Genomic DNA, 26,426 nt, shown 5'->3' on the forward strand with positions numbered 1-26,426 from the left:
TTGCATCTTTGTTGTCCAAGCAAGACCCTCTTTGGCGCTGTGCTCCGGAGCCGTTATGGCTTGGGACAGGCTGTGGCATTATAGTGAGCACAGCACTGTTGCAGATACATCGCCGAAGTCCCAACATCCAAGCTTTCCCAAATGCCAGAGAAAGAAAGGGAACCATTTGTTGCAGTTGAGGTGCTATGAAAGAAAGAAAAAGGTATGAGAAAGTAACAGCATCAGAATTGCTGTCTCCTGGCACCAAAATATCCTTCTAATCTGCCTGCACTAATCAAGAGCATTTATTTTGATAAAAGGGGCCTGGTGAGAGCATGGCTGCATTGCAACCTTGGCCCATCAATTCATATCCAATCAAAGAGGCACATCTAATGGTTTTCCTGCACACATGCATTAGCTTAAGTGCTTTAATAAGAAACACCATTGCTCAGGAATAATAATAATAATAATAATAATAATAATAATAATAATTATAATTAATAATAATAATAATAATAGTTGTTGTTGTTATTATTATTATTATTATTATTATTATTATTATTTACCCACTCTTCATCCTGTGTTCTCAGGGCAGGTGGCAACAATTAAAGCACAAAATAAAGTCCAGTAGAAATTAAAATTGCAGAAATAAAGTGGGTCCTAAACATACATATCTCAAGTATCAAAAGTCCGGGTAAAGATGTGCATCTTCTGAAACTGGAAAGTCCACCATGTTGCTCTGATTAAGAACTACTGGAATAAAGATGACGAAGTAAAAATAGTGTTGGAGGAAGTAACCTACATTGTCGTCATGCTGTTGTGCAGCTTCTGACTTCACTGCAAATTCTGGTAGTTGTGCCGCTTAATCCTGTTCATGTCTCCTTGGAAATAAATGCCACTTAGTTTAATGGGGCTTACTTTTAGGCAAGTGTGGGTAGGACTGCAGCGGACATGTCATTTTTTTTAGAATCCAAAAACTTTCAACTTTCATTTTCTCAACCTCATGGTTAAGAAAATATTGAATGCATCTGAAGGTACAGGCAGATGCGAACATTTTAATTGGTTGTGACTCAGGAGGTGACCCAGGTGGCACTTCTGGTGGCCACAGGCTGTAAAGTCTGCTCCTTTTCTCATGCCATTGGCCATATATTGTCATTTGGAGAAAGCCCCATTGTTCAGTGATAGAGCACATGCTTTGTACGAAAAATATCCCAGGTTCAGTTTCTGGGATCTGCAGGTAGGGCTGAGAAAGACTCCTGGATTAGAGGTAGGGAACTTGTGGTCGTCATGTTGCCTGACTATTACAGGTTTGCTGAATCTTCCAAACCAACCAGCAATAAATGTTTTTCAAAGGAAAATGGGTGCCATCTGCTGGTCATGCTCATCTTCACAAGAAAGACCTCCAGGGACACTGAAATGGCCAGTTACGCCACAAGCAGCATACGGGGTCAAAACGGAATATAATGCACAGATCGCTGAAGTGCTTAGCTCATCGTTGCAAATGTATGCACAGGTGGCCATGAAGAAAGGCTTCACCAGCATGCATTCATGGGCCCTCCCACATTTAAAATTGTATTTTTAAAAAGTGTGCTGCCTTGACCTTTGGCTGGGCAGATGCAGGCAAGCAGACTTGCTCCCCACCTCCATGACACTTGCAGTTCCCAGTGGTGGCAGTGCAGTTGAATTAGTCTGATTTAATCCTGAGGTCCTATAGTGCACTGGCAAAACACATGCGCTGCATGCAGAAGACCTCAGGTTCAGTCCCTGGCATCTTCAGCGAAAAGGACCAGGGAGCAGGATATGTGAGATGACCTTGCTCTGGCTGAGACTCTTGAGAGCTGCTGTCAATCAGTGTAGCCAGTACTGGTTCAAATGGACAATGTAGTCAACTTGACCATGTGAGACACCATCCTCTGACCAGAGGACACTATAATCTATTCCCCCACCCCCAGTGGGTAGTGCTGTGGTGTAAACCACTGAGCCTAGGGCTTGCCAATCAGAAGGTCGGCGGTTCAAATCCCCGCGACGGGGTGAGCTCCCATTGCTTGGTCCCTGCTCCTGCCAACCTAGCAGTTCGAAAGCACATCAAAGTGCAAGTAGATAAATAGGTACCGCTCTGGCGGGAAGGTAAACGGTGTTTCCATGCGCTGCTCTGTTTCACCAGAAGCGGCTTAGTCATGCTGGCCACATGACCTGGAAGCTGTTTGCAGACAAACGGCGGCTCCCTCGGCCAGTAAAGTGAGATGAGCGCTGCAACCCCACAGTCATCCGCGACTGGACTTAACGGTCAGGGGTCCCTTTACCTTTTATTATGTTTTATTATGTTTTCGTCCTTTCATAAAGTTGGAAGGGACCCTTAGGATTACTTAGGATAGTGCAATGTATTGATCCCTTCAGTGTCTTTGCCCCTTTCTGTAAATTATTTGCCATTGGCTGTATATGCTTTGCTAAGGATGTCTCCTAACCACCTGTCATCAGTGTGGGCATCATAGTATTGCACAGTAATCTCTTTGAGCACTCAGGAGGTGGCTTTGTTGTTATTGTCTAAAGTGATAGCATTGACTGCATGACCATAGGTTGTTGCTGGAATTGCTAAACTCCAAAAAACCATTGCAAGGAACTCTGTGTCTGTCCATTCCCCAGTAGAGTGTGCTACAAAGACCATTAGGTGGCCCAGTGAAAGGTCTGAACTGAGGCCTTTCTCAGACGCATTACATTGGTGTGTCTGTCTGTTGTTCTGTCTGACAGTCCTGCAAGACTGGGGCATTAGCAATCGTTTCTTTCTCTGAAATGAATGTGCGGTATTGTGGACCTCTCCATTCCTACTGAACTTCCTTCTGGTAAGTTGTCACATTGGCTTCACAATTGTGGCCAAATGAAGACAGAACTTGGGCGACAAAACATTCCAATAATGTATTGCACTTCTTTCATGTCTGATGGAGCTGGCATGGCTCAGGTTGCCTCAAGTGTGTGAGGGTCTTTTCAGCCTCCATACCTGTCCATCATATGTTAACTTTATCTTTCTCACCTGCATTTTTTCCTGCATTCTGTTTAATGTCTTTGTCTTTGCATCGCTGTGGAAAGGCTTTTGATTTCCTGCCATGATCCTGCACTGCCTTCATCTACTATGTGGATATTCTCTTCTTTTATTTTCACTACACCCTTCTAGGTCTGCTCTGAAAGACCTCTGTAATGCTGGACAGATCCCCACTGGTATATGAAGCCACCCAAAGTGACTAAATGGAGTTGCAGAGATTGCAAGCATGCTGGAATCCTTATTTAGTAACGTGTGCCAAAATCTGTTCTTTGTACCGCAGAGCATAGAAGATTCTAGCTTTTGAAAGTCAGAGGAACCAGGGACAGGGAACCAGGACCTAGCAGTTGAGCTATGAGGCTGAAACCAAGAAGCAATCTGGGGAGGCAGAGTTGAATCAAGCAGAAATCACAACCAAAGGGCTATCTAGATGTCGGAGCTGAGGCCAGAGCCAGCAGGAAGGAGCAATCCAGGAGGCCAAAGGGCAAAGCCAGAAGGCAGGTCTGAAGAGCAAAGCCAGAATTGAAAAGCAAGCCAAAAGTCAGGACCAAAGGTGAAAAACATATCAGAGCTTGATAGGCCTTGTTGCTCAGGCAAAGGTCTAACCAAAGCAGAAAGCTCTTTATAGCCCTTCCTGACCAGGAGGGTCCAGTGGCCAGTATGGATGGGCAGAGTCAGGCCTACAAATGCTTAATTGCTAGGCAGATGCTCCTATCTGCAGTTCTGCGGCTTGGCGCATGGGCCAGCTCTACACAGACAGGAAGGTTTCTAGTTCAAGCCACAGCAGTTCTTGATAGGAAATTCTGGCAGTGTTTTATGTACTGTAGGTACTGGATCGTGGCATTTCTCCAGTGTTCGGGTTTAGGCCTTCGTTGGTCAGTGCACCTTGCCTGATCACTTCTTTCCCACTAAGGTGGTGTATACACAGGAAACAGTGGCTTCTGCTGATGCTGAGATATGACTGCTGTGGAGCATTTCAAGTTGCTCTCTTGCTGGATTATATAATGCAGCAGGAGGAGTCTTCTTCGTGGCATGTAAACTACTCCTGCTGCTGAGTCTACCTCAGGTTGCAGCTCACCATCCAGGCATTCTTCACCAATGACAATATCCTAGTATGTTTGTAAAAACCCCATTGCACATGGAAGAAGCACTCTTTTTTTTCTGAACAGAGGAAAGAAAATTCTGATGCTAGGCCTTGGATCATGCCCGTGGCCTCCATTGCAGAACTCTACACAACAGGTCTTTCTGGTTTTCCACAACAGTTGCATTTCCCCATTGGCTGCATTGTGTCGTCATTGTACATGATCTTTGTGTGTCTACTCTGTTTGATACGTGTGGGATTCAGTTTGGAGGATCGCACTGCAGGAAGCCCCACTGGTTGCATTGCAGCTGCTGTGATGCTTCTTTGCCTGTGACCCAACAGTTTGAACCTCAATCTATTTTTGTGGATTGAGGACTGCCACAATGTCCCCAGTGCTGTCTGATGTCTGTGTCTCGCCCCTCCAGGTCATCTTTTGACCTGTCTCTAATGGGCTTCCTTTGGCTTCCACACATAGCATTGAAGGGACTGAGTGTGTCGCATTCCTGGAAGCACAGCTCTGGTACCAGGCACTACTCTTTCATGCTGTCTCCCCTACATCTAATAGTGGGTGCTTTTCTTCGGCATGTTGCCTCGCTGCATGTTTTTAAGGGCTTTCAGTCTCTCGTGTGCAGGCACCAGTCCACCATCAAATCGCCTTCCCTGAACAGCCATTCTCACAGGGAGTTGTCCACGGACAGGAAGGTGCCATAGACACTCTTTTCCCTAATAGAAGAATTGGTTCAATCTTCAAAATAGCAAGCAGTGCACAAGGCAGACTGGCATAAGAGTCAATGCTTTCTCCCTTCAGATTGCTCTTTGGAGAAAAAAAAATCTCCACTTCATTGGGGGGAGAGGTCAGTGGGTGGCAAGAAGCCATAGGGCTCGCAGAAATGGTGTTGGTACAGAATCATCTTCCACTTTTGTTGTTGTTTAGTCGTTTAGTCGTGTCCGACTCTTCGTGACCCCATGGACCAGAGTACACCAGGCACTCCTGTCTTCCACTGCCTCCCACAGTTTGGTCAAACTCATGCTGGTAGCTTCGAGAACACTGTCCAACCATCTCGTCCTCTGTCATCCCCTTCTCCTTGTGCCCTCCATCTTTCCCAACATCAGGGTCTTTTCCAGGGATTCTTCTCTTCTCATGAGATGGCCAAAGTATTGGAGCCTCAGCTTCAGTTTAGAAGACTGCAAACCCCTCTGCCCAGCTTCTCTAAGAGATAAGGACAAAAGCTTCACTTTCCTGCTGAGAGTCACTCTGTTACATGGCCAGCTCTGTGTAGAGTTTGAACATAATTCCACCAGCTTCGTTGCCGAGCTGAGATTCTGTCTGTAAAATCCAGAAGATCAGGCACTCTGGGGCTGTTGCGTTCCAGAACTCAGCTGCTGCCACCACGTTTTAAGTTTTAAGATGTAGCGATGGTTGGCAACTTGAACGGTGTTCAAAAGGGATTAGATGGGTTCATGGAGGATAAGGCTTTGGGGGAAACTAATCACAATGAATGTATACTACCTCCCATATCAGAGGCAGGCTGCCTCTGGATAAGAGTTGCTGGAAACATTTGGGGGGGGGCTCTTTTCCTTGCATCCTGCCAGTGGGCTTCCTGGAGTTATCTAGTAGTTTGCCGCCTTGTTGAATGTTGGACCTTTGGTCTGACACAGCGGGGCTCTTAAGTTGTAAAGAGAGAGATTCAGTAGAAGCTAGGCCTACCAAAAACCTTCATTGAACCAGAGAGCTATGTACCAAATATTTGACAGCTAAAAGCTCTTTGTCTAGAAACAGAGTCCTTCCAGGAAACCTGCTCTCTTAAGATCCTTTAAACACATCAAAGAGATGACTGGGAGTCCAAGGCAAACAACGGTATGTCGTTGAATTGGCTTCCCTCTCTGCCTTTTCCAGGGACATCTCCTGTGCTTTCGGATTTCACACTCCCAACTCCCAAACCAAAGGAATAGGCAGCTACCATAATTGGCTTGTCCCAAAAGTAGAAGCAAAAAAGACGTGAGCACATCTAATTAATTTAAATATATGTGCATTTTAATAGCTCTGCTGACTATTTTTTTAAAAAAGAATAATTGTCCCAATGGTAGCACATTCCAAGAGGATGGTTTAAGACTGGCCTGGTAAGATGAGATGACAGTGCAGAATGAGAGCATCACCACATATTTGCCTCCAGCACAGAAATGCACAGAGCCAGGCAGTACCAAGTTACCTGTTTCAGGGAGGCTCTTAGGCAAGATACCTTCAATGGGCTCCCTCTCTGGGATGCTGCTCCCCTACGACCACCATTGTCACCAGAGGCAGCTGCTCTCTTCTGCGCCATTGCTACTGCCTGCTTGCTTGTTGGGCCGAGAACTAGTGAGCAAGCTGGCAGCAGTTCCTGCTCCTGCTCCCTGTTTGCATCATTACTCCCCTTGGATCCGAGTCAGAAGTGGGTAAACAGGGGGCCTGCAGTGCTGAAGAGAAATAGCAGTTCCAGGGAGCTCTGATTGGCAGAAACCCTGCTAGACTGTGGGCCCTTGGCAGATGCCTGGCTATGCATTCTGTTGGTGCTGGCACAACCAGGCGATATTGCACACACTTGCATGGGCATCTGATCATCTCCTGGCTTCCCTATAACTTACTGGTCCCACTTCCCCTGCTGGCTGGAGGTGGCCATGTAGCTTTTGCAAACAGCACTGCAAGCGGAATGGGTAAGAGGAATACACTCACCAGGTGAACAAGTCTTGGCAGCAAATATAGACTGGGTAGCTGGTAGAGTTTAGGTTGGTTTTGCTAAAGAAGTCTAGGCAGTCAGTCACCTCTCCTCTGGGCACATAAAGGATACCTGTTGTGGGTTTCAGAGTCCATGAGAGAAGGCTGGGAAGTGGGTGAGCGTTATATACGATTGGTGGTACGTGCCCAGGAGATCTGCATGTCTTTGGGCTGGTACTCATGTTTGGGAGCCATACTGTCACTAAAGGAGTGACTTTGTTCACCAGCCTTTTGTATGGCATTGTTGTTTGCATAGTATATTGATGGGACAAGCAAGGTTCTTTGGGGCTGACTGAGTGCACCCCTTTTCTCCATGTATGGCTATCATAAATCCTAGCCCTTGCATCTAGTTTAACCTCTCCCTTCTCAAATAATCTCCAGAATGGAGGTAGCTTAGTGGCAGAGCATCTATTTGCTTTGTGTGCGGAAATCAATCTCAGGTTTAAACCCCGGCATCTTCTGATGGGGCTGGGAATGTCCCCTGCTTGAAACCCTGGAGAGCCACTGCCAGTCAGAGAAGGCAGTATTGAGCTAGATGGACCAATGGTCTGACTCAGATTAAGGCAGCTTCCTACATTTTCCCATTTCCAACAGTTAGTTTCTCCTTTCCCTCTCTTTTTGTTCTCCCAGGATCCTTATTGCTCCTGATTTTGAATGTGACAAGGGCAAACTGACCCTTTCCTCTAATCCAGGCATGGGGATCTGTGGCCTCCCAGATGCTGGAACAATTCCCATCATCCCTAACCATTGGTTGAGCTAGCTGGGAGTTCAATAACACCCAGAGAGCTATAGGCTCCCATTCCTTGAACCCTTGGGCCCCTTTCTGCCACCAAACACCCATATGTTACCTGCAAGGCATGCGTTGATCAAGGACACACAGGCTCCAGTGAACAAAGCCCGGAGAACGATGCTGGAAAATTCACCCTTGCGTTGCGGTGCCATGGAAGCTTAACACACACACACACACACACACACAAAAAAAAAAAGCTGGATGAGCAGGATGAACTGGATCAAGTGACTATATATGGGGTTTCCTCCTGATTTGTTCACACCAGGTTGAAACCCTCCAAGTGTCTCCAGTGTGTTAGCCGGGGCAGGCAGTTCCAGGAAGCCACAGCAGTTGGAGACATAGCTATGGGCTGGACAGTTTCTCCTCCAGATCTCAGAGCTTACATGTTCCCCACCAGATGGCCAACTTACTCAAGCCTCCCAGCATGATCCCAATGGAGCTCAGATTGGCAAATCCACAAAGAGCAAAGGTTGTTATGATTTCAGCTCTCTCCTGGGGAACAAGAGAGACAATGTGATCAGCTCTGCTGTAACAGCACAAGTGGCCCCATGCCAATCACTCCTGCCATACTGAATACCGGCCTCTCTCTTTGCCCTGTTGCAGGGATGCTCTGTGGGAAGCAGCATCAGCATCCCAATGCAATCAAGATCTTGCATACAGTAACTCAGTGCTAGCTAGTTGAGGGGTTGCTCCCTGTGTCTGAGTTCTGGATCAACAGATCAGGGGTGCCGTCTAGACCTTGTTGGACTCCCAACTCATCAGCCCCAGCCAGTGTGGCCAGTGGTGAGGGATGATGGGAGCTGTAGTCCAGCATCTGTAGGGCACCACATTGACCGCCTCTACACCAAGATGCACGGCAAGCTGGAGTGTAGAAGCCCAGATCTTTGCAAGAAATACTATTTTTCCATCTTGCTTTGCTCACCAGGAGTTTGGGAGCTGCAAGGCTCACCCTAGTCTGGCTAGTAGCGTACACAAGAGAACATGCTTCTTTCAGGTCTAGCAAACTCTGTCCCTTCATTGCCTCACTTGGACAGCTTACCTACCTCCTAAACATGGATTACCCAGGATGCATTGTCAGAATCCTTCATGTATTTTCTTTTTTTGGGAGGGAGGGGCCAGCCCTGTGATCCCTCGGGAAATATGAAGGCACATTTTTCTGATGGAAATCCAAGGGCTGGGTGAGCATTAGGTTCACTCTGAGGCTCCTACTTTGCTGTTTGCACCAAAACCCATGCCTTTGTATTGCATGTGAGTCCAAAACAGCATCCCTTAATGGGAGGACTGTGGACAAGGAATCGAAACAAATATGGCAAATGAGGAATATTGGGTTCCTTCAAACAGGTTGAAAGTTATTTCGTGTGCAAATTTAAGGCAGCCGTCTAAGTGCTATAATGGAAAGTGCATTTTAATTGTTGACTGTTTGTGAACAGCCCTCCTAGTTTCTCTCAAACCTAACCCAACCTATGTAACTTCATTACTTTCCTGAATAAATGTTGTGTTTGTTTTACTATATAAATATTGGACTCAAGATCAAATATGGGGGAATAGGGGTGCTGAATGGAGAAGACTTCACCTACTCCAAGTCTGTTGCCTGGGTGGAGTAAATGGAGCCAAGAACCCAAACAGCCTGATGATGGAGCACCTGAGCAATGGCCGTTGGGACCAGAGCTGGGCTTCAGTCAGTGCTCAGATGAGTGTTAGAGTTGAGAAGCAGCATGGCTCCTTGTGATTCTGGAGGAGGACACTCGCTCAGGAGCAGAGCAAATGCTTTTGCATCAGGGTGGGGAGCCTCCAGCCTGCCAGGAATTCATACCGTATTTAGCCCATGAGGCTGTTTTCCCCAAACTATACCTATATGCCTGGTGCTTGGTGTCATATAGGGTGGAGCAGGTAGAGATACAACTACCAGGTCACAACTGACAGCCTTTAAGTGCACTCTCTGTTGTGCACTGGCAAGGGAAAGTGGGCTTTGGCTCTTCTAAGGCAAACGGTATTCATTTGCAGATAGGGGGTAGAGTCAAAGCCTGCTGGATCTAGTGTTCCCTTGGGGAACGCCCTCATACACCCAAAGCTGGGGCGGCATGGGGTGCTTTGAAGTCTCAACTTCAAGACTTCAAAGTGCCAAATTACCTGATGTCTTCGACTAGAGGCAATTGATGTGTGGGCAACCCCACACACCTGTCAGATTTGGCCCATGAAGCCTAAAAGGTCTCCCACCCCTGTTTTCCATGGCAGAAATGCCAGGTTCAGTTCCTGGCATTTTCAGTTTAAAAGGAGTAGGTAGCAGGGGATGGGGAACCCTGAACTGCTGCTGCTGCTGCCAGTCACAACAGGCAATACTGGGCTGGATGACTTGATATAGGGAAACGTCCTGGGTACCCAAGAGAAAACAAGCAAAGAACAAGAGAAAAATGACTTGTTGGATTTGGGTAATCAGGAGTTCCACTGCCAACACAGAAGGCAGCAATGAGCTTCGGGATGTGCAGGGTTTTCATACTGGTTTCCTCTGCCAGGGCTTCATCGCTTTCCTGCATATATTACTATAAAACCATGGGGCTGTTGCACACACAAGGTTGCTGATGTGCAACCGGAATAGGTGACTTTCTCATTTTAATTTCTCTCCATTTCTCATTTGCCTAGTCTTTAGTTCAGTTTGTTACTACACATTGCTACTGCAGTTAGTGATTTCTTGGCTACTGCAGGAAGCTCCTGCAGCCAATCAGAAGCCGCAGAAGCTCCGTTGGACATTCAGCTTCCAAAAATAGTTCGCAAACCGGAACAGTCACTTTTGGGTTTGTGACGTTTGGGAGCCAAATGTTCAAAAACTAAGCTGTTTGAAAATCAAGGTACTGTACATGCATTTTTGCACACATCACTTGACAGGAGAACTAGAGTACAAAATTCTGAGAAGTGCAAATTTCAAAGGATTTGCTGTGTTTCAGTATTGCTTTGGGAAATGAGAAGTGGGCAGGTTTGCCTTTAAAAGTGAACTGAATCCAATTTCTCATTCAGTCCAATGTACAACCACTTTCTGCTGTGCTGTGCCCCTAGCCTCAAACCCAACTGCACAATGGTCAGGTATTGTTGCAGTGTTTGGGTCTGGAGGACAGTTGTACACAACAGATGTTGGTGCATGAGTCCATTGAACTGACATTTCCCCTCCACCACATGACTGGCGCACTTGCCGAAATCCACTGCTTGTGTGTCCCGTCCCACTCGGGTAGTCCTTTCAATCGTTTCTCTTTGTAGCCTGAGAGCTGTTGATAAGCCACAAACTCATTTAAGAATATCTTGATTCCTAGAAGCTCAGCTACCACCGGGGCATCCTCCCAACTTGCTCCCAACAAGAATGCTACAGGCACCAGGACATAGGAACAAATCAACTGGAAGGGAAAAGAAAGGTTTAGAAATAAAATCAATGGTCAGGTACCCACATGACTTCTGCCATCCCAGGCCACCTTCCCCACCCATCCTCACTGGCACCCAAAGCATCCATGGCACAAACTCACTTCCCATCTCCTGCCCAGCTACCCCCCCATCTGTCGTGAATCCACAGTAAATCCTCCACACTAAGATTATAGGAGAGGGCTAGATTAGGGATGGGCAACCTGTGGCCCTCAACCTAATTTCATGTGGGTAGGGGGAGCTTCGAGAGTGAAATGGGGGGAAATGGGGACAGGAAGTTGAAATGGGCAGAGTGATGGTGTAAGGGACTGGGCAGAGGAGGAATGGTGGAGGCCGCCTCCCTATCCTAACCCTTCCAGGGAGGAAGAAGAGGAAGACAGTATAGATTTACAATGGGTTTGAGGGAGGACACAGAGGAAGATGAGGGGGAAAGTTGGGAAATAATGGGAGAGCCAGAGCAAGACTCGTTGTCATTAGAAAGTATCCCAGACCCTCCATCTCCCAGAACCTGACGAGCCTTAAAAGTAGGAGAGCAAAGAGCAGAGGGCACGTAGCAGCACCCATAAAGGAGAAGAATGAGGAAGTGGGAGAGGCAGGGGGCAACACCATTATTCAAGAGGTGGGGTTCTATAGCCTCTCTGTAAAGATTAAAATAAAAAAGGATGGCAAGAAACTTTTCCTTGTCTTTATACTTTCCTGGGCAACCAACTGGGAGCCTCTGACAGATGGAAGCAGTAGGGGGAAGCCCTCTGCACCAGTCATTTCAGATGTCTGACCTGTCCTTGCCCTGGCAACCCATTGAGTGAGAGGGCAAGAGAGCCGATAAGTGACAATACACATATCATTCCCTCTTAGCATCCGTTGACCACCCTGGTGTACTCACAGGGAGGCTGCCTTGTGGATGGTACCTGGAAGGAGAGTTCTGGCAGATTGACCATGCCTCCCAGCCAAGCGAGGGCAGCATTGATGAACTCCAGTACAGCCAGGAATGCTATCAGGTTGGCCGCGATGTTGGCCACCAGCCCCACAGAGACGGCTGCTCCATTGCTGGCAGCTTCCAGGACATTTTTCTCCTCCCTGCACCAACAATACACCAAGTGAGAAGAAAACAGGCCCCAAAATTGCCTTTTTTGGCAAAGCAGCAATGACATACAAAGCTCCACCATGTAGAGCTCAGCAGACAATTCTGCATCCTACTATCTGAGGGCTTGTCCAATTTGAGCATTATTTAGCTGTTAATCCACTTTCTTCCCATTTGACTTAGACCTGCGCATATTTTGATTTGTATATGAGGAGCAACTCCAGTCGTTCTCATTTATGGCCTAAATTGTTGATTCCACTGGGGCAGTTAAGTACTCATGCCAAATAATTACTGGCAGGGTGTACATGCAGTCTCTGGCTAACATGCTGCTCACTACGCCTTAGGTGGGTAGAACCTCCAGATGTTGAAGTATAGCTCTCCTCATTGGCCATTGCTGGCTCAGATTGATGGGAGATGGAATTCAACAACATCTGGAGAGCCAAAGATTCACCATCTGAGTGCTACACTGCAATAGTTCTCCCTACTTCACATTGGCGTCTTTTCCACAGCTTTCTCTGTTTCTCTTTGCTATGAAGAAGTTGTGCAAAGATGCTCCTGTTCCTCTCAGGTGTTGACTCCCCTAGTTCTGCACCCCTCTTCCCACTTTATCCTGCACCCTTCCAGGATCCTTTGGGCAGCCTCATGATCCTCATGTGCTCTGACTACACTCACCCACAAGCAATTTTCACGCCCTCCTGGCTCCGGAACTTAGATTCTTCCACTTCCGGGTAGACGAGCTTAGCCATAGCCAAAGCACAAGGTGCTGCCATTACTGAAGCAGCAATCAAGGATGAGGCATCAATCTGTAGCAGGATGTAAATGCAGGATTGTGATCTTGGATGCAAATCTCAGTAGCACCACAATACTGTAGAATGATGGGATGGCAGGCATATTTGGTGTCCACAAAGAACTAAAAAATGTTACATATTAAATCCAGCAAGCCACTTTGCTCTTTGACATGTGGTGGACAATGAGAGACAGGGCTTGTTTGGCGGTGGCAGTTTTTGTCGTGAACCTCAGCGTGAAACCATAATTATATGGATTCCAGACCAATAAGCTAAATGCAAGAGCCCTTGGAGTTGTCCAGCCATTACTCTCTCAAGTACTGTGCCCTCCAGAAAGGAACTTGCCTTTTACAACCAGGACCTTGGTCCCCTTGCTTAGAACTGTCTACACAGACCTACCTGGAGATGCTGAGGATTCAACCTGGGACCTTTTGCATGCAAAACATGCTTTCTGCAACTGAGCTATGGCCCTCCACCTTGGCACTGTTTGTATGAAGTTCATCTCAGGTTCAAACCATGGTATTTCCAGGTAGGGATGAAACACACCTGTCTGCCTGATGGTTAGTGCAAACAATAATGGAGCTAGATATTTTTTCCCAGGAGGAGCTAAAGAACTGTCTCCTTTGAAGGAATCGGGTACATGCCCGTACAACAATGAAAAATTTACCACCAAGCTGAGCAAGCCAGCCAGACTTCTTCAGCAGTCCCCATCCAGGATGGGCAATGCTGGAAAGGTCATGTGGTGGAATGGACTTCTCCAAGAATCTTGGCGTACTTCATTAACCAAAATCCATCCAAACGCCTGCAGGTGGCAGGGGCTGAGTGGTGTTTCAGTACAAAACTTAATAGCCAATGTAACATCCTGGTTAGATTGGATGTGAGCAATTTAATCTGCAAAGTGTGCTGCAAATAAGGAACAGCAGGCCAAACACAACTCTTTAGGACAGAAGTGCAGAAACTCTGGCCCTCCAGATGTTGCAGAACTGCAACTCCCAGCATCCCTGGCCAGAGGCCATAATTTCTGGGGCTGATGGGAGTTCAGGGACATTGACAAAGCCAAAGGTTCCCCATCCGCAGTCTAGAAGAATCCCCTTGCACTTGCGTAGCTCTCTGCATTGCTGACTCACCCCAAATGAAATGTAAGCTCCCATCACACTGCCAGCAATGGTGGCAAAGCCGCCAGTCATCACAGCATGAACCTCTGACCGTGTCATGTCCAGCAGGTAGGGATGGATGAGCAGTGGCGCTTCTGTCTGGAGGGCAGAAGGGAAAAAAAGGGGAGAGGCACATGCTGCAGAGTTTTTGCCCCCTAGTTTGCAGCCCTAGAAACAGCACTCCCAGAAGTAGTGAATTTAGAGAGATTTTTGCTTCCAGAGCAAATGGAACCAAAGAGAAGAAATCACAGTCTTGAAGTAAAATACTCCTGATCTGATTGTGCTCAAATTTGGGCATTTTGAGATGATGATGTATAGCGCCTTTCATCCGTTGATCTCAGGGAAATTCACAACATAAAAATACAAGATGAAAGCACAAAATGCATAAGAAAAACAAGAACAACAGACATACTACCCAATGAGACCCCCGCCCACTACCCCCTCCCACAAACACATTTAAAAGGGTATAGGGTGTTAATCAGCCTGGTTGGAGAGGAATGTTTTTTCCCCTGGTCCCTAAAGGTGTATAATGAAGGTTTGCCTGGGGCAGGGGTAAAAACAAGAGAAGCCCTGCTTACCATTCCCACAAACACGTTCCCCACCACACTCAGAGATTCTGTGGCTGCTGTGCCCATGGTGATCTGCAGGAGCCAGGACAACTGCAGGAAGGAGTAGGAGACGGTCAGAGGGCATTACTGCCCTGTCACACAGCCTGCAAGACTTAGTATTATTAATAATAATTGTCATTTATTAAATTTGTATACTGCCCTACACCCGCAGGTCTCAGGGCCGTTCACAGGATAAAATCACGATAGAAAAACACAGAATCAAAATAAAAACAAGAACAACCCAATAACCCGCCACGTCCCCAACACATTTTAAAAGGGCATTGGAAGTCAATCAGTCAAAGGTCTGGTTAAAGCGGAACATTTTTGCCTGGCTCCTAAAGGTGAAGGTGCCAGCTGAACCTCTCTGGGGAGAGCATTCCCCAAAAGGGGAATCACTGCAGAAAAGGCCTGTTCTCGTGTTGCCATCCTCCAGACCTCTCATGGAGGAGGCACATGAAGAAGGGCCTCAGAAGTTGATCTCAGGGTCTGGGTAGGTTCATATGGAAAGATGCTGTCTTTCAGGTATTGCAGTCCTGAGTCGTTTAAGGCTTTATAGGTTAAAACCAGCACTTTGAATGGGGCCCAGAAACTAATTGGCAGCCAGTGCAGTCGGACCAGGATCGGTGTTAACATGCTCAAAAGTTTTGCCCCAGTGAGAAACCCGGCTGCTGAATTCTGCACTAACTGAAGTTTTCGAACCGTCTTCAGAGGCCGCCCTACATATAATGCATTGCAGTAATCTAACCTTGAGGTTACCAGAACATAGACAACAGTAGTTAGGCAATCCCTGTCCAGATAAGGGGTAGCTGGGTCAGCAGCCAAAGCTGATGGAAGGCACTCTGTGCCACTGAGGCCACCTGAGCCCCAAGACTTGACAACAAAGATCTTCAGTAGCTATGAATTTTCCTCCTGCTCTTGTTTGGCTCACCTTGCGAGCACAGCCATTCCCCATACCCATTCCTTGGAGCTATGAAGCTTAGCAATGAGCGAATGCAGAACTTCTTGGGTTCAGCCTTTGGTGTCTCCAGATAGGGCCAAAAGACCCCTCTCTTAAAATGTTGGAGAGCTGCTGCCAGTAGACAAGATGGAGCTATGTAGACCAAGGAGTTAACTCAGTATAAGAAGGCTTCCTGTATTCCTTCTTTTTCTCCAGACAGCATAGTTGGTCCCTGCTTCTCGTCCCCTCTATCACACATGTCCTAGTACTGACTTTCCATCAGCAAACCCTCCCCACTGCATTTTGTGTCAGCAGCCACTCTTCCTGCCCCCTTCTCTCTACCACAGCCATGTTGGTTGCCTCATCTTCCCTGCAAGAGCAACTGCTTCTCCATCCTTATGGTATGATCTCCCTCCCCACTAGCAGGCAGCAGTGCCTTACCTAGGTTTCTCACATCATCCAAAATCTTCACGCACACTTATCTTGAGAGTTTTTCTCCAGAGCCCAGAGATCTTTCGTGATCTTTTATAATAAGTTGCATGGTGGAGAGAAATGTTTGACCCTCCTCAGCTACACAGTGGGGGCTCAAAAGCATCTCTCCACTGCCCAGAGCCTTGTGCTCAGCATTACCTTCAGGATTATGAACTGCATGACTCCCAGGTAGTAGAGAATGGACATCACACAGCTGAAGAAGACAATGATGGGCAATGCCTGGAGGCAGAAAGCAAACAGTGAAGGTCAGGCTTTAGGGAGTTCTAGACAACCTACAACACAGCATATATAGGGGTTGATTATAAAGTTGAGCACAGAAGGTCTGAGCAGCTTGTAAGGTGCAGAATGTTATAGAAATCCTGGGCACAGTGAGCTAGTCCAATGGCCCACACTGGCAAAGCGAAGTAGACTTAACATGGCTGGACACCTGTGGAGTTAACACAATGGCCAGAAACTCACCACTTGGCTTGTTTGGGAGCATTTGTGAGTGCAAATTCCAGGAAGACAGCAGCAGTTTTGTGGAGGTTATGGGCAAGGTGCCCTCCGATGCCTCCTAAGTGTTGCTCTTGTGTCTGGCACCTGCAAGCTTATCGGGGGAAGAGGAGGCAGAAAGGAGTAGGGACAGGTGTTGGTGGGGAAAGCACAGCAGCTCCTGTCTCCCAGGATTCCCTCACCCTGGTGCTGAAAAGAGAAGCACTCGGTGAAGCTGCTTTAGCTGCCCTCTTCACTTTCCCCAATGTCTCCAACATGCGCAGTGCACATCAGAACAGAACCCAGAAGCATTGGAGACAGGGAAGATGGTGGCAACTAAAACTACCTGGCCTGGCATGAATTTTCCAAAGGACATAGCTCTTAAAAGAAATAAAAATTAAGAATGCTGATGTCAACCACAGATGGGCTCCATGGACCCTGGCACTTTTTGTGCCACTATGCCAGATAACGACACTAGGCCTGTTGCCCAGACTGTAGCCCACAGCTCAGATGGGTCTTATCCCAGTCCAACCACGCAGTGAAAAGCCAGCCTCTTGTGTCAAGGACTCAATAGCAAAGATGACTCAGAGAAGGATAAGGTGAGAGAGAGAGAGAGAGAGAGAGAGAGAGAGAGAGAGAGAGAGAGATTAGGATCAAACATGCCCCTTAAGCTAACCTGAAAGGCAAATGCCTCTTGGATCAATTTGTCTCCAAAGACGAAGCTGGAACCAGCTGTGGTGTAGTTCAGGAATGTCTATAAGGGAACAGATGGAATGTTGGGGAGAATGAGTACATACAGGACTTTACTCAGTTGCATTGGATAAGGTGGAGACCTAAGTGCTTATTTTGGAACATATTTCCTGAAATGTACATACGATGTTACAGTGGACAGTTCAAGCATCATTGTGAAGCCAGAGGTGCTACTTCTGCGAGTCTTATTCAGGGCTCATGACCCTGGTCACCACACAATAGATAGCTTTTCCCCACTGCTGCTCAGAGACTCTCTCTTTTTTAACAAGCCCACCACTTCCCCCATAAAGAGCCCTTGCCGCCACCATTAGGAAGCTGCCTTATATTAGATTATCTAGTTGAGGGTTGGCAACAGCTATCCAGGGTTTCAGACTGGATCTTCCCCGGTCCTACCTGGAGATGTTGGGGGCCTTCTACATACAACACTATGGCTAACCGGCATGCTGGGAGCAAGGAAAGATGGCAACAGTCAGAGAGCAAGACTTCTGGCTACTTTGGCCATCTATGGTGACAGTGGCGGGAGAAAGGGAAGAGGAAGTCCCTTCATAGGTGGTGGTATTAGGAGGAGAGCCGTATTGACATTGCACTGCCACCGCTGCCACCACCAAAGTTAGGTGGCTCCCCGCCATCTGAATCAGTTCTGTTCCACCCCATTGAGGAAAATAAAACTGCCATGCTAGATCACTGTCTGTGGACCAGGATGGTGTTGGAGCAGCTTGATGCACCCCTATTGGAATGCATTCTTATATACCGTGAACACCCCGCATTGCCTTTTCCATTTGCCTGGGTCTTTATTTCATATTTTCAAGACGCCTGCCTCTCCCACCTGTCTCAGGAAGGGCTGCTGTCATCCCCCTGAGTTAGGATGTTTGGCACATGAAGCTGCCTTGCACCAGGGGTAGCCAATGTGGTGCCCTCTAGATGTTCTTGGGCTGCAAGTCCCATCGTTCATGACAATTGGCCTTGCTGGCTGAGCTGGATGTCTAACAATATTCACGGGGCTCTACATTGGCTACCTCTACCTAATACTGAGTCTGAACATTGATTGAACTTGAACCAAACCAGTCCTGTTTATTCCATCTAGCAGCTGCTCTCCAAGATCTGGGGTAGAGGATGCTACTGGATCTGCAATTGGGGCTGAATGTGGGAGCCGGTGAGGGCAAAGAATGCACTCAGATATAGTCACTTCCAACAACACTGCTCTGCACCTGAATCTGAGTACCAAGCCACTGGAAGGCCTGAAATCCAGGTTCTGTCCGGATGATGAACACTCCAAGGATAAACTGCAGGCCAAGCCCCCAGAACACAGCTCTCCACGACACCTGCAACACAGCACAAGAGGGAATATTATGAATACAGAAATCAAGGGACATGTCAGTGAGAATCAATGATAGCCCCAGGTTGGAGGAGTGCTAACCTTAAGGTTAACAAAGCACACTGATTTCTTGAATTCACTGGAGAAGGAGGCACCAATGTTCCCCAGCATGAACAGGGTGGTTGCTATGCAAAGTCCAAAAAATCAGCTCAAATTCTACACATTTCAATTGGATTCCGTGAGAGAGGGTCTTAAGTGAGCAAATCAACTGAATGGGAGCCATTTGAACTTGTCAGCTGTTGCCCCCAAAGGGAAAAAGCAGAGCAGATGGAGTAACCCAGTGTGGCCTAGTGGTTAGAGTGTCAGGCTAACACTGGGGAGGTCTATGTCCAAGCTCTGACTCAGCCATAAAGCTTGCTGAATGACCTCTCAGGCAGTCCCACCTCACGTGGATTAAAATGGGCCTGGAAAGGTAGGGAATAAATAAACTGTCCTTCATTGCGTGTCTTCAGAAACAGATGCTGGACTGAGAACTGGAACGCTCCAGTTCTGGACTTCTGGCATCAAGCAAGGCCTACAACCCACCCACCCCACTGTAACTGTTTTATCATTACGAAGTTCTATCTTGCCCAACCACTCTGCAGGTTTTATTTAAAATCTGGTGCCTGAGCTCTAGCAGAATCTCAGCCCAATTCTATGACTGCTAATTCTCAAGTTAAGCCCCACTGAACTCTGAGAAGATTACTCCCAGGGATAGATACATAGGATTGTGGGTTTTATAGACTGGGAAGGTGGAAGGAAATTGTGGGTTGCAGGTGTATCACATCATCTAAGGACCCCAGGCCAAAGAAAATGCAGCTACTTACGGCTCCATGGTGTTTGGAGCAGACAAAGAGCACCAGCACCAGCGCAGCGAAGCCACCCAGGGACACCAACTGCTCTCGCCTCTGGGACATGTCAAGAACCAGCCACACTACCAGGCCGATCAAAATGATTGCACACAGCACCCTAGGAGGGAAGCAGATCACCACCATTGCAGAGATACACCCAGACAGGCTTTGCTAAATAAATGAGATTTGTTGGGGAGGCTGTTCTTCACATTCTGATGGTTGGGATGCAAGACTGTGTCCATACATGATTATGGGATTCATCCCCCTCCTCACCCCCTTCCACTGCCTAGCTAAGATAGTTTTATTCTAGCAAGTATGTGGCCTGCTGGATTGAAGGGTTGTAGAACTGAACTGTTGTCTTTTCAGCTCTTTCTTCTGGCACATCACTTGCCAACAGAACTTGGTTGAAGTTCTCTGCCATTTCTATTGGGTTTGGGGTTTTTTGCCATTTTATTGTATAACATTGAATTTAGGGATGGGGAATAGATTTGATTCAGTAAGCAATTGATGCTGAATCTTTCAAATTTGTACTTTCAGAAACAATCTATGAACCAAAACGCAACCATCCTTTGAAATTTGCTCTTAACTGGAATTTTGCGATGCAGTTCTCCAAACAAATGGTGTTCACAGAAATATATATTTTAGGGAGAAGTGTGCATAAAAATGAAGCTATTTGTAAAAAACAACATGCAAAAATGCATTATATTGGACAAAATTGCTTACAAAAATGTGTACATTAGTCAGAATTGCCCATACAAATGTGTTCATTATAAGATATTTGCACTAAAATGCTGATTAATTTTCATGAGTGTTTACCCCCCACCAAAAGAAAGAAAGAAAGAAATGCTGCAAAATGTGGAAAACTGTATTTAAGACTGAAAAAATGAGCTGTAGCTTTAAGAAAAATGATAATTTTCAGTGTGGAATAAATCACTGCAGAGCTGTCCGTCTACAGCAAGATACATTTACAGAGCGCAACTCTATACAGGTTTACTTTGAGGTACCGTATTTTCCGTCCCATAGGGTGCTCCGTCCCATAGGACGCACCTAGTTTTTTGGGGGGGAACTAAAGGGGGGGAAATTCCTTTATTTCCCCCCCCAACCAGGTCGGGGAACAGCGGTATGGCGGCGCTCCGCCTCCCCGCTGTCCCCCGAGCTTGTGGGGCTAGCCGATGTCTGCCCGGTGCACTGGGCGCTCTGCTTCAGGGCGCCCTGCGCGCCGGGCTGCTATCCGCAGCGTGGGGATGTCTGCCCGGCGCGAGGGGCGCTCTGCTTCAGGGCGCCCCGCGAGCCGGGAGGCAGGCTGCTATCTGCAGCGTGGGGATGTCTGCCCGGCGCGAGGGGCGCTCTGCTTCAGGGCACCCCCCGCGCTGGGCGGCAGGCTGCTATCTGCAGCATGGGGAGCCCTGTGGGAACTCCCGTAGGGCTCCCCACGCTGCGGATGTCTGCCCGGCGTGAGGGGCGCTCTGCTTTAGGGCGCACAATGCGCTGGGCGGCAGGCTGCTATCTGCAGCATGGGGAGCCCTGCAGGAGTTCCCGCAGGGCTCCCCACGCTGCAGATAGCCTCCTGAAGCCTGAAGAGCGAGAGGGGTCGGTGCGCACCGACCCCTCTCGCTCTCCAAGTTTCAGCGAAAGCCTGTATTCGCCCCATAGGACGCACACAGATTTCCCCTTCATTTTTGGAGGGGAAAAAGTGTGTCCTATAGGGCGAAAAATACGGTAAGTTCCATTTTGTTCAGTGGGGTTTGCTGCCAGATTAAGTATGTCGAGAACTGCACCATCCTGAGTATATTTGCAAAAGGTTCCCTTGCAGTCTTCATGATGGATGGTGCGGAGATCACTCCTATTTTTTAAAATTTTAATTTATTTAATCATTAAATGATTAAATCACTCCTATTCAGATCTGTGCAGCAAGCCCCGAACTCACCATTTCAGCCATGGCCAGATGCTCCGGCAGCATTTTCGGAAAGGGCTGAACATCTGGAAAATCTTGGAACCCCAGAATTTCTTGACCATGCTATAGATCATGAAACAAACCACCAGGGCAGTCAAAACGACCAAAGCCAAGGCTCGGTCAAAGTCCAGCCAACAGGCTGCAATGAAGTAGGCCACATAGCCTAGAGAGAAGAGATGAAAAGGTCAGGAAATGCACCTCTGGGTCAAATCCTTTGCCAACAGTGCAGGGCTGGGCTCCGCTTTCTCCCTGTAGTTGTCAAGATATTATTCTCTCCAGGCCGTTGCACTGAGGTAAGGTACTGCAATGTTGAAATCTAGCAAGTTGCCCCACCTCATTCGGTATTTAGGCCGCATTCAATAGCAAACAGCTGTGGGCAATTCTGGACAGTGGACGTTGGTCCATTAGGACAAAGTGGGCACAGCTCCATCAATCTCAGGCTGCCCTTTGCCAACCCCTGCCTCTCTACTTAACAACCAGCCTCCTAGTCTCGGTGTTGCATTTGTAGGACTCAGCAGGAAGGTAAAAAAGGTAAAGGTACCCCTGATGTCCAGTCGCGGACGACTCTGGGGTTGCGGAGGTCATCTCGCTTTACTGGCTGAGGGAGCCGGCGTTTGTCCGCAGACAGCTTCCGGGTCATGTGGCCAGCATGACTAAGCCACTTCTGGTGAACCAGAGCAGTGCACAGAAACACCGTTTACCTTCCCGCCAGAGTGGTACCTATTTCTCCACTTGCACTTGACGTGCTTTCAAACTGCTAGGTGGGCAGGAGCTGGGACCGAGCAACGGAGCTCACCCCGTCGTGGGGATTCAAACCGCCAACCTTCCCATCAGCAAGCCCTAGTGGTCTAAACCACAGAGCCACCCAAGTCCCTAGGAAGGTAGATGGTTACAAATGCAGAATTAAGTCTTGAGGTAAATGGCTCTTGCGCCACCTACAGTTAGGCTCCCTGTCTTCTGCCCTACCAGTCCCAATGGGCACCAGACACAACTGCTTCTAGAGGGCTTCGTAGGGGAGCTATATCCTACAAGTGGTCATCAATTTGCTCTCAATCAAAGATCCCTCCCAATGTTCCATCTGAGCCAAAATTTATTTGGATTTTTTTTAAAGCTCCTCCTGAAACACCGGGAGAATTTTGGTCTTTCCCAGGGAACATTGTTTTCATATTGGTGAAGAAAGCAATGGGCTTACTTCCTACACCTTCCTGTCTTAACCTGTTGCTTCCTTCGTACACCGGCTTGAACTTAACAATCACGTTGCATTCAGCATGACACGAGCCGAAATTGCTCAGAATGCTGCGGTTCCTGTACTGCAGGGGGTTGGACTAGACAACCCTTAGGGTCCCTTCAAACTCTACAATTCCAAGGGGGGAAAGCCGTTAGAGAATCTCACCTCTTCCTGCCCCCCACCCAAGACTATTCAGCAGAGTGCTCTCCCCCAATGTCACCATCCACAATTGCTGTAGAGTAAAAGTCTACACCAATTGTGGATGGTGGGTCATATTTGAGGGGTCATATATGATTGGCTCATGTGGCCTAGAGGTTTACCAAAAGGGAAGAAAACTCAAATTCTTAGGATTGTCGCCCCACTCCTTCCAGTGCCACAAAAGTGTCAAGGTGTGTGTATGCATAATAGGCCTCACCTGCACACAGGATGCCCAAGAAGATCTTCCGTAGTATCTTGGCATGAGCCTTGCAAAAGCACCTTGCTTTAGAGAAAGGCTCAGCTGCTGCATTCTTGATCCTGAAGAGAATCACACCAAGAGAATAAGCCTGGGTGCATGTCTGAAAGAGGGGGAACCTGGCTGCCATTTGTAGCTCCAGCAGTCCCAGGTGTCCTGCAAGAAGCTGGAGGAGCTTCTGCGCTTGTGTGGCTCCCTTCATTCTTATTAAAAGGTGAGGGGGAGTGGGAGATGAGGATGCTTACCTGATGCCCCTTCAAGTCATTGCTGTGGGGACCAGGGATGCAGCAGTATGACTTTGGATAACCACCTTCCCTCCAATTCTGAGGCTGTTGGGGGAGTCTAGAAGGGATACCTCCTCCTGTAAGTACCTGTCCAAACCTTAAGGTAGCCTGCATTTGCTGGTTGTTTTCAAATCCTACGATTTATATGGTCTTTTATTGTGATCACTTCTTACATTTGGGGGTTAAAGCTGGGCTGGATTTTTAAGCTTCGTTGTGGCTTTATTTTTATTTGCACAATGTAAATAAAAGTGTCTAACAACTGTTTATGTATGCAGAATGAGTCAATAAAGAAGATATTTTCCATACCTCTGGAAAGAAGTATCATGCACATCATTGCCCTCCTTGATCTCAGAAGGCCAAGGGTTCTCTGCCACCTGCGGATTTCTGTCTGCTTCCTGCCAAAGGGCACAGGGAAATATTTCCTGTTCATAAATGCTTTTAAAGCAGCAGTTGATATTAATGCACCAGAGGTGGCCTTTGCTCTCTCTGGTCTAGGCATACAAAGGAACAGTTATTCTACTGCTTAGAAGCCTATTTTATCATTAAGCGCTATATAAATTAATAAACAATGACAACAACAACATGGTTCTCTTTTGAGAAAATGCAAAGGGCAGAGCTAACAAGCAGTGGCGGTGTTACCGTGAGCTCTAACGCTGGATTCTCCAAACCTCTGTCGCCAGCTCCAAGTGAAATCCTGACTTCTCCCATCTCTCTGGCACTCTGCAGCTACCTGAAGTTGAACTGCTGGCAAAGACAGTGCATAGTCAGTCTGGAAGCAAAGGAGCCCTCGGCACCCTCATGTCTCAGGATCACACCAATCCTTCTGTCTGGTCTTGTACTGGTTATAAATCGGAGTGCAGACATGAATGGGCTGCAAAAGGTCCGAGCTGGGAAAAGAATTGGCCCACTAATAAAATCATAAGCCGATATCTTGCGCTGCCCAGGAGGAGGAACATAATAACATAAAAAGAGTCCTGCTGGATTAGGCCAATCTAGTCCAGCATCCTGTTCTCACAGTGGCCAAACAGATGCCTATGGGAAGCCCACAAAGCAGAACCTGAGGACAAGCCCACTCTCCTCTCCTGTGGATTCCAGCCACTGGTATTCAGAAGCATTGTTGCCTCTGCCTATGGAGGTAGATTATAGCCATTGTAGCTGGTCGCTCCTCCATGAATTTGCTTGATCCTCTTTCAACGTGGTAAGTAAAAGGTGCAGTCTGTTGGGGCGCTTGAAAAAGTCAAAACATCACCCTCAAAGAAAAGAGATTCCCCACCTTGACAATGCACACACAGGGCTGCATGTTCTTTTCTTCGCACAGAAATGCTTTGAAAGCAAATGATGCAAATGCACCAGAGATGGCCATTGTTTTTCTCTCTCTGGTCTCCTGGACCAGGTTTAGAAATGCCCCCTCCCAATCGCTCGATTGTTCGACTTCTCCCAAATTAAATGCTCTCTTCCCTCAAAATAAATGCTGCCCACCCTAGTGATCTCATCCTGAGTGGCTGGCAAATAACTCACAGCAATATCGAACTCTGTCCTGCTCATGAGACGTAGGGAATTCCTTCTTGGTCAGATCCACTCAGGCCTCAGGCTAGGCAATGGAAAGTTATCAATTAACAGAACAGTCCAAAGAACTGGAGGCAGATCTCCTATCACAGCAAAGTCCTGCTCCTCTTCCCTCACGTAGGGATTGTTTATTTTCAGCCTCATTACTTCCTGCTGATAAGTATCGTTTTCTGGGAAACAGCAAGGCAGGTTCCTCCAGATGGACGAGAGCACCATCTGACCAAACTCTTCTCTGATCCCTTTATCTAGCACAGGGATGGGGAAGCAGTGGTCCTCCGGAATGTTATGTGCAAAAGAACAGTACAGTGTCATTTGATGTGCTGGTCAGTTGGGAGAAGACAGTACTCTATTCTTGCCCTGTCGGACTCTTCCAGGAGAGATGGGAAAGGAAATTTGGTCAGAAAATGACAGAGCTCTGTTAAAACTCCTGTTCTTTAGAGCAAGCCAGAACTGAAATGGGAAGAGGCTTCTTCCTAACACATTGTGTGGACAAGTCTGATATGCATAGCCCTGCCTACTGGAGTCAGAGGGATGTGCAACCTGCTCTTAAAAGATACCAGTTCATGGTATGCTGGTCTCAACTTTTAAAGTACAAGCAGAACTGGTTTCTGCTCACTGGTTTCTGCTCACATGTAAACCTTATTTCCTGGTGTGCATAGGATTCCAGCCTACATGGCTTGAGATCACAATGCCTTAAGGACCGCCTTCTCTCACAAGAACTCACCTGGATATTAAGGTCTGCCTCAGGAGCCATTCTGAGGGTCCCTCCATCATTAGAGATAAGGCAGGTGCTAAATGCAGACAGGAACTTTTCGGTGGTGGCACGCCAACTCTGTAGCATCCTTGCACTTGAAGGCTTGCTTGACACAGACATCCAGTGAAGACCTTTTTATTCTCCCCTGCTGTTCAGATTTAGTTATCTATCAATGACTGGGCTTTTCTGCCACTCCATTTTTTATCTGGTTGTTTCACTTATTTGTATGATTGTTGTTATTTTATTAGTATTTTCAACCTAATTTTAAGTAAGCCATTCTGGAAGGCCGAGGTCTACAATAGGCTACAAATCCTACAAACGAATGGAAGATTTACGTTCCTGTTTCTAGAAGCTCCTGTTTCTTAAAACAAAAGCAAAAAAGGGATTAAATTGACTGCAATCAGGAAGAGAATAACCTTTAATCCTTGCAAATTCACTTTGTGGAAAACACAACATGCTAAAGTCCCTTTGGAGAGCTGCTGGTGCCAACTGCTTTACCACCAACCTTGGAAGGCACAGATAACAAATTAGCAGCCTCTTTAGTCATACTGAACTGGGCAGTTCTGTTATCTGTTAGCAGTGGTTGTTGGGGTTTTTTTTAATAAGAAAAAAACATATTTATGCAGTGATTTTCAAGAGAACAGGGTATATAAAAAATAATT

At 47.3% G+C, this 26,426-nt stretch overlaps 1 protein-coding gene across 4 annotated transcripts; it reads right to left on the reverse strand.

Annotated features, from left to right (window-relative positions):
* Positions 1-53: 53 nt before the first annotated feature.
* Positions 54-25,008, reverse strand: LOC128401764 (sodium/nucleoside cotransporter 1-like). 4 transcript variants are annotated; one of them, XM_053365187.1, is made up of 18 exons: positions 24,963-25,008; positions 24,084-24,185; positions 23,751-23,839; positions 23,122-23,222; positions 21,452-21,641; positions 19,501-19,642; positions 18,528-18,641; positions 17,246-17,323; positions 16,237-16,317; positions 14,640-14,720; positions 14,035-14,160; positions 12,795-12,925; positions 11,950-12,118; positions 10,822-11,019; positions 8,047-8,128; positions 7,695-7,793; positions 6,805-6,919; positions 54-183 (listed from the first exon to the last, which is right to left on the reverse strand). In XM_053365187.1, exons 2-18 carry the CDS (start codon positions 24,150-24,152, stop codon positions 54-56), a joined length of 1,995 nt encoding a protein of 664 aa, XP_053221162.1. In that variant the 5' UTR covers positions 24,153-24,185; positions 24,963-25,008. The 4 variants fall into 4 exon arrangements, with proteins under 4 accessions (XP_053221162.1, XP_053221161.1, XP_053221163.1 ...); XM_053365186.1 differs by having other exon boundaries at positions 24,113-24,185; positions 24,924-24,972; XM_053365188.1 differs by lacking the exon at positions 24,963-25,008 and having other exon boundaries at positions 24,084-24,188.
* Positions 25,009-26,426: the final 1,418 nt, after the last annotated feature.

Source organism: Podarcis raffonei, chromosome 14 (assembly GCF_027172205.1).
Source record: "Podarcis raffonei isolate rPodRaf1 chromosome 14, rPodRaf1.pri, whole genome shotgun sequence".
Classification (NCBI taxonomy): Eukaryota; Metazoa; Chordata; class Lepidosauria; order Squamata; family Lacertidae; genus Podarcis; species Podarcis raffonei.

Coding starts and splice junctions, on each gene's coding strand:
- LOC128401764 (XM_053365186.1), bottom strand. Junction 14,721..16,236: donor TGCAGTTCATAATCCTGAAG/GTAATGCTGAGC, acceptor TCCTTCCTGCAG/TTGTCCTGGCTCCTGCAGAT. Junction 11,020..11,949: donor TGCCAGAACTCTCCTTCCAG/GTACCATCCACA, acceptor TTTCCCTTCCAG/TTGATTTGTTCCTATGTCCT.